Source organism: Chironomus tepperi, unplaced genomic scaffold (genome assembly GCF_022539635.2).
Source record: "Chironomus tepperi strain 1889 unplaced genomic scaffold, CSIRO-AGI_Ctep_v1 contig_130, whole genome shotgun sequence".
Classification (NCBI taxonomy): Eukaryota; Metazoa; Arthropoda; class Insecta; order Diptera; family Chironomidae; genus Chironomus; species Chironomus tepperi.
The window spans coordinates 30843-38357 of record NW_027226252.1 but is presented as its reverse complement, the minus strand read 5'-3'; the positions used below and the strand labels follow the sequence as shown (position 1 = coordinate 38357).

Here is a 7515-nt window from a genome sequence, read left to right as displayed (position 1 = left end):
CTCGATAATTTATATGGTTTTTCTAACAAAGCCATACAAATTATCTACTAGTGCTGACAACGCTATTGGTCCTGATAACGTTCTCACGTTTCAGCTACTGAGTTTACAATCGTTAATCGGTTTTCATTTAGCCTTGGTCGTCATTGATAGATGTGGCTTGAATTAAAGCCTCTCGATACGAGAAGGTGGGGTTGGTACTTAGTGGTGCTTCATACGAAATTTCCGAATTAAAATCCTCTTGTGAAGTATATAATTTTACATTTTTGCCATAATAATGAAAATTTACGGAAAACCTATTCTTTAATCATGTGAAAACAAATTTAAATTGATTATAATTAAAATCATTATAATAAATAAATTCTTTATATATGAGAAATTGCCATTGTTTAAATATGAGTTAATTTGTCTTGATGGCACCATGGTAATAGGCTAAGCTATACAACTAAGTCTATGCATGAGGTCTTGGGTTCAAGCCTTGGCATGGGCGAACTTTTTTTTTCGATAAAGTTTGAAAATTCTGCAAAAGTTCTGCATAATTTTTGCATGCGGTTTGCATAATTTATGCATGCGTTTCTCATAATTTATGCATAATTTGTGCAGAATTATGCATAATATATGCATATTTTGTGTGGAATTATTATGCACAATTAATGCATAATTTTAAAAAAATTATATGCATAATTAATGCATAAATTATGCATAATTTTTGGGAAAATTTTGAAAAAAAATTAGAAAATTAGATTTTGAAAAAATTAATGCATAATTTATGCATAATTTTTTTGAAAAATTATGCAGAATTATTATGCACAAATTATGCAGAATTTATGCATAAATTATGCATAATAATTCTGCATAATTTTTCAAAAAAATTATGCATAAATTATGCATTAATTTTTTCAAAATCTAATTTTCTAATTTTTTTTTCAAAATTTTCCCAAAAATTATGCATAATTTATGCATTAATTATGCATATAATTTTTTTAAAATTATGCATTAATTGTGCATAATAATTCCACACAAAATATGCATATATTATGCATAATTCTGCACAAATTATGCATAAATTATGAGAAACGCATGCATAAATTATGCAAACCGCATGCAAAAATTATGCAGAACTTTTGCAGAATTTTCAAACTTTATCGAGAAAAAAAAAAGTTCTCCCATGCCAAGGCTTGAACCCAAGACCTCATGCATAGACTTAGTTGCAAAGCTTAGCCTATTACCACGGCGCCATCAAGACAAATTAACTCATATTTAAACAATGGCAATTTTTCATATATAAAGAATTTATTTATTATAATGATTTTAATTATAATCAATTTAAATTTGTTTTCACATGATTAAAGAATAGGTTTTCCGTAAATTTTCATTATTATGGCAAAAATGTAAAATTATATACTTCACAAGAGGAAATTGTTTCAGAAATTTTGTATGATATTATATACTTCACAAGAGGATATTTTTCGTAAATTTTATATGAAATTATATACTTCACAAGAGGATTTTAATTCGGAATATTTTGTAAAAGGAAAGATTACTAAAACTAAACGAACCACTTCGGGTTCGCAATGAGTCTTGTTCCAAAACTGCCTCTAGTTCCGCCACTGAAGAAGACTCTGAATCAGAGTTGCAAAACAGACAAAAACCGTACAAATTCTCGATAATTTATATGGTTTTTCTAACAAAGCCATACAAATTATCTACTAGTGCTGACAACGCTATTGGTCCTGATAACGTTCTCACGTTTCAGCTACTGAGTTTACAATCGTTAATCGGTTTTCATTTAGCCTTGGTCGTCATTGATTGATGTGGCTTGAATTAAAGCCTCTCGATACGAGAAGGTGGGGTTGGTACTTAGTGGTGCTTCATACGAAATTTCCGAATTAAAATCCTCTTGTGAAGTATATAATTTTACATTTTTGCCATAATAATGAAAATTTACGGAAAACCTATTCTTTAATCATGTGAAAACAAATTTAAATTGATTATAATTAAAATCATTATAATAAATAAATTCTTTATATATGAGAAATTGCCATTGTTTAAATATGAGTTAATTTGTCTTGATGGCACCATGGTAATAGGCTAAGCTATACAACTAAGTCTATGCATGAGGTCTTGGGTTCAAGCCTTGGCATGGGCGAACTTTTTTTTTCGATAAAGTTTGAAAATTCTGCAAAAGTTCTGCATAATTTTTGCATGCGGTTTGCATAATTTATGCATGCGTTTCTCATAATTTATGCATAATTTGTGCAGAATTATGCATAATATATGCATATTTTGTGTGGAATTATTATGCACAATTAATGCATAATTTTAAAAAAATTATATGCATAATTAATGCATAAATTATGCATAATTTTTGGGAAAATTTTGAAAAAAAAATTAGAAAATTAGATTTTGAAAAAATTAATGCATAATTTATGCATAATTTTTTTGAAAAATTATGCAGAATTATTATGCACAAATTATGCAGAATTTATGCATAAATTATGCATAATTCACGCAAAATTATGCATAAATTGTGCATAATTTATGCATAAATTATGTCGACGCCATGCAAGACAATCATTACAAGATAATTTATTCAAGACAAATTAAGGTTCAAAAACCCAGACAAATTGCATCCATCAACATCGCCTACCTTAAAACAATCGTCCACCAACAACAACAACGTCGACGGAAAATAAAGAGTGGCAATTTAACTGAGTTTGCGAAAAAAAAAATATTTCATCATTAACCTAAACAACATGATGATTTGACTGAAAGACGACATTTAATGTGAGACAGAAGACTGACACAAGAAGAAATTTAACGTTTAAGTCTCCCAAAAAAAACAGAAATAACTGGCTGATGTCACTTTCGTTCCTTTTTTCTGTACAACGACAAAAACATCAACCCATCGTAGTCTATTGTCACAGAGGGAAATTCTAATTTTTTTTTTCAGCACAAATTCGCATTTTTTGGTGTGAAAAAAAATGGAAGTGAACGAAGAACGTGAAAGACATGAATGGAGAGGAAATGTTTCTTTTATTATTTCCCAGTCATCGCCTTTTCTTAACACTTTGACAATGGAATTTCCGTTTTTATTTTTGCATCTTCTTCCTTTAAATGTCGCTTGTTCTTCATTTGCTGCTCTTATGGGAATTTTAAGGCCCACAATGTGTAAGATGTAAGCAACTGATGATGATTCCCTCTGCTTATGATAATGATAAAAATGAAATTTTATTTTTGTTCGTGGCATGAGACTATTTTTTTTATTCTAAAGTACAACTATTGTGCTGAATAATAAATTCATTCATTTTTTTGTTAGCTGTTCTATTGTGAATGCGGTGGATGAGGAAAGAGGAACAAGTTCAACACAATGAGAGAGGGTTGCGAGACAGAAAGTTTCAATTTCAATGGTATGCCGCATGGTGGAAAAGAGAGCACAAATGAAGAAGAATAAAATGCGGCACTTGAGAATGAGTAGCAATGCCGAGTTTCGTAATAGAAAGTGTTTTGCTTCCGCCTTTGGTTATATTATTTTTTTTGGTTGGATAGAATGAGGAAATGGAGCAGATATTTTTATGCGTGTATAAAAAAATGTGAGAAAAAATGTTGGCAAATTTTTAGCAGACATCGGGGAAATGTAGGGGTTATGAACTCTTTAAGTTTTAGATTGTTGAAGCTTCTGCAAATTGAATGAATTTGTCATGTTTTTGTATAACCATTTGAATTTGAGGATAGTCGACCATCTGCTGCTAAGAGAGTTAGAACCGTAGCTTTAGATTTTAACAACATGAAGGCATTAAAAATGGACAAAATTATCAAAAATAATTAAGTTTCCCGAGCGACACAATCCTTAAGTGGACAAAAATACGTTAGAATTAGTCATCAACTGGTCATTGACTTGCCATCAACTATTTATTATGTATTTTTGTCTACTCGGGAATGCAATGAAAATGAGTCGAATTAAGTAATCAAGACGACAAAATGAAAATGTTGTGCTGTTCAGGTTGATGTCTATGTGACTCCACATTGTGAAGTAATCGGAAAGATTCTTGGGGAAGCAAATTCGAAGTGGTTATTTGAAGATTGTTGGTTCAAATTGTTCAAAGTTATAATTTTTCAGAAGGTTAGATACTTTAAGGTGCTGATAAGGACGCTAGAATTCTCAATATCTTAATAGAGCTGTCTACAGACGTTCTTTAAACACGGCAATGAGCCCTCGCGCCCCCCAGCCAAGGAAAAAAGTAAAGTAAGATACTTTAATTCCAAATTGCATGAGATCAACTTGAATCTGAAGCAACACTTAGTAACACTGGATTAAGAAACGGGTCAGGAACATGAAGTTTTGTGAGAAAACTCAGAGCTAACTCAGAACGTGAGTCACAACACCTTCCAAATGGAATAAAATTAAAACTTCTTGCAAATCAGTCAACTTTAAGCAACAATAAGCTATTAACACAACTCGAGTTCACACTCCTAATCCCTAATAATAACACTTGATATCGAGACATGACTATCTCATTGACACTAAGTTTTTTGTTTATCTCAAGTGTTATTTTCACATTTTTGATACTAAATATACATTTATTGATAAACCATTATCAGTTCATTTCACTCAAGTCAATCGTCATCCTTCTTTCTCTTCTTACAGCACGGATAATGATGATGATGATGTTTCTTGTTACGTGCCTACAATATTTGATATTATCGATAAAAAATAATAATAATGAAAGTCAAAGTTAATAATTGTAATCAAATTTCATCTTCGAATTATTCCCAGACACGACAATATGCAATAATAATCTGTTTTGGCTCACATTTCGTGGGAAAATTTGCTATAAACGGTTGCTATTTGGGTGAATTTATATGTTGGTTGGACACTGCTGTAAATTTTCGGTTTCTATTTTTACAAAAAAATTAATTTTTTCATTCCAGAGTTGGCAATTGCTAAAAACTTTTCTGTGCCATTCCTGAACAATCCAAACCGCTGAAAACTTTTCTGTGCCATTCCTGAACAATCCAAACTGCTAAAAACTTTTCTGTGCCATTCCTGAACAATCCAAACCTATACTGTATGGAACAGTACTACAACTTAGAGCCTAGATTGCTACAAAATGCTTTTAATCTTACTCTTATGGCATAATCACAAAACTTGTACAAATTCTCAGTTTTTACATCCAATAGGCATTTTATGATTACCGTCCTAATCCATGTTGCTCTTGGAGCAGGTAACGATCACCGTTAACACCTGCCATCGATCACTACCGGTAGCCGGTGACAACTTAATGCGATAGCAGACGACCGTTGGCAACGATGACCGATAGCTGGCCGGCGGCAAGTCGTCATTGACTACAGTTTGATGAAGACAATAAATGCCAGAAGACAGCCGTTTACCACCTCTGTTTCAGTCATGGAAAAGCTATTACTATATAATTATTATTATTGCTGACATTATGACCGAGTTGTGGCTTCATTTGGTACAAAATTGGATTTTAAAAAGCAGATGCTTTGCATTGTTTTATCCTTACACATGGCACGGGTTAATGTATTCATATGATGAATAATTTGTTCTATTATGAAGATCCTTTGTTTGCATGACTTTTAAGAACAATTGAATTGCTAATAGAGTAAAGTAAATGCTTTTAACATTTACATGCGTCCCATATGACTTGAATTATCATGAAATTCAATGGAAATGAGGCTTGTTTGCAGATTTGCTTGCAGCAACAGGTGTGAATGCTTGCTGGAATTGAATGTAAATTATTGTGAAAGGGATTTTGCTAAATCAAACAGATTTATTCTCTTTTGAGGAACAAGGGTTAAGCCCGCAGCACTAGATTGAGTTGGATGATGATTATCTCAAGATCCAGGATGACAAGCTTAAGAATTTTGCAGGAATTTGTGAGGAGAAGAGTCTGAAAATTGCCCTTAACTGAACGACAATGACGGGATTTTGAATATAAATCATAGCAATCATGAATTTTCAAAGTTAACGTTTTATAAATTAATCAAAAATAGCATGTTATGTTATTAATATGCTCAAATCAAAAGACAACGAGGAATACACATTTGAAAGTAAAATTGGCGAAGGAGCATTCTCAGAAGTCTTTAAAGTGAAACAAATGTCAACAGGACAATATTTTGCAGCAAAACGATTAACAAGACATTTCGAAAACTACGAAGAAGTTGAAGATTATACAGAGCTTAAAGTGCTGAATAAAGTTTCATCTCATAAGAATGTGGCTTGGATTGTCGATCATATTTATGAACCTGATTGCGCAAGATTAACATTAATATTTCATTTAATGGATTATTCACTTTATGACTTTATTAAGGATCGTAAGAAGACATTATCGGAAACACGTTGCAAGAACTATTTATTTCAACTTGGACATGGATTGTTGTACCTTCATCACATTGGAATCTTTCATCGTGACATAAAGCCAGAAAATTGTCTTTTACGAATTGATCCGAATCTTGCGAAAACGAATCTGATGCGATCTGAACTCATACAACTTGCTGATCTTGGTTCTGCAACATTTTTTCAATATCCACTTCCTCGTTCCCAATACATATCAACAAGATGGTATCGTTCACCAGAATGTTTATTAACACGAGGCTATTATGGATCAAAAATGGACATATGGGCACTTGGATGTGTTTTTTATGAAATGCTTACTCTTCATCCACTCTTTCCTGGCATAAGTGCAATCGATCAGCTTGATAAAATTCATTGTATTCTCGGAAAACCAAGTGATTCAATTTTGGATCGATTCAAAAATCGCGAAATTTTTAATTTTAAAAATAGAGCTCCTGTCGACTTGTATAAGCTTGTGCCAATGTTGAGCTCATATGGTGTTGATGTACTTAAGAAGATGCTTGCTTATCATCCAGACAATCGAATATCAGCAAAAAAGTTACTCGAGCATGTTTACTTTGATGATTTTAGGAACAAAGGAAATGGCGATATTATAACGACGAGACTGCTCTTTACGAAGTCTGACACAGGATCAACAACAAAATTAAAGAAGACAAGAACTAGTGTCAGTAAAGTCAGTTCAAATAACAGCAACAGTAGTAAAGTCCAGGCAATTAATGAATTATCAAATCATAAACTTGAACGTAATTGGAACAATCCAAAAGGATCAATTAAAAATTCTAAATCGTCTATTGTTGGTTCCGACTGAAAAATATTCTCTAATTTCATTTTATTATTGCTTTTTTTTTGAAAATTGATATGAATGTGGAATGACTTTGAAAAATCATATTGTTGTGTCTGTAGATTGAAATTTTATTTTACTTTGACATATTGGAGACTTTTATTGATTTTGGGTATATTGTGGAATTCTGTTTTTTATTGAAAATTGATGCTTTGCAGACATTTTTCTCAGAATAATAATATTTGCTCGCAAAAAAATTATTTCAGGTATTTATCAAGAACTCATACACTTTTGACCTTGAACTTGAATGGTTCTACCGAGAAATAATAGCTGGGCGAATGGATAAAATTGAAATGTTTAT

At 31.8% G+C, this 7515-nt stretch overlaps 1 protein-coding gene across 1 annotated transcript; it reads left to right on the top strand.

Moving 5' to 3' along the window:
* The first annotated feature begins 6029 nt into the window (after positions 1 to 6029).
* LOC139087702 (MAPK/MAK/MRK overlapping kinase-like) lies at positions 6030 to 7181 on the top strand. Its single transcript, XM_070636594.1, has one exon. The coding sequence runs from the start codon at positions 6030 to 6032 to the stop codon at positions 7179 to 7181; it is 1152 nt and encodes a 383-aa protein (XP_070492695.1).
* The last annotated feature ends 334 nt before the right edge of the window (positions 7182 to 7515 follow it).

Coding starts and splice junctions, on each gene's coding strand:
- LOC139087702 (XM_070636594.1), top strand. CDS start 6,030: ATGCTCAAATCAAAAGACAACGAGGAATACACATTTGAAAGTAAAATT.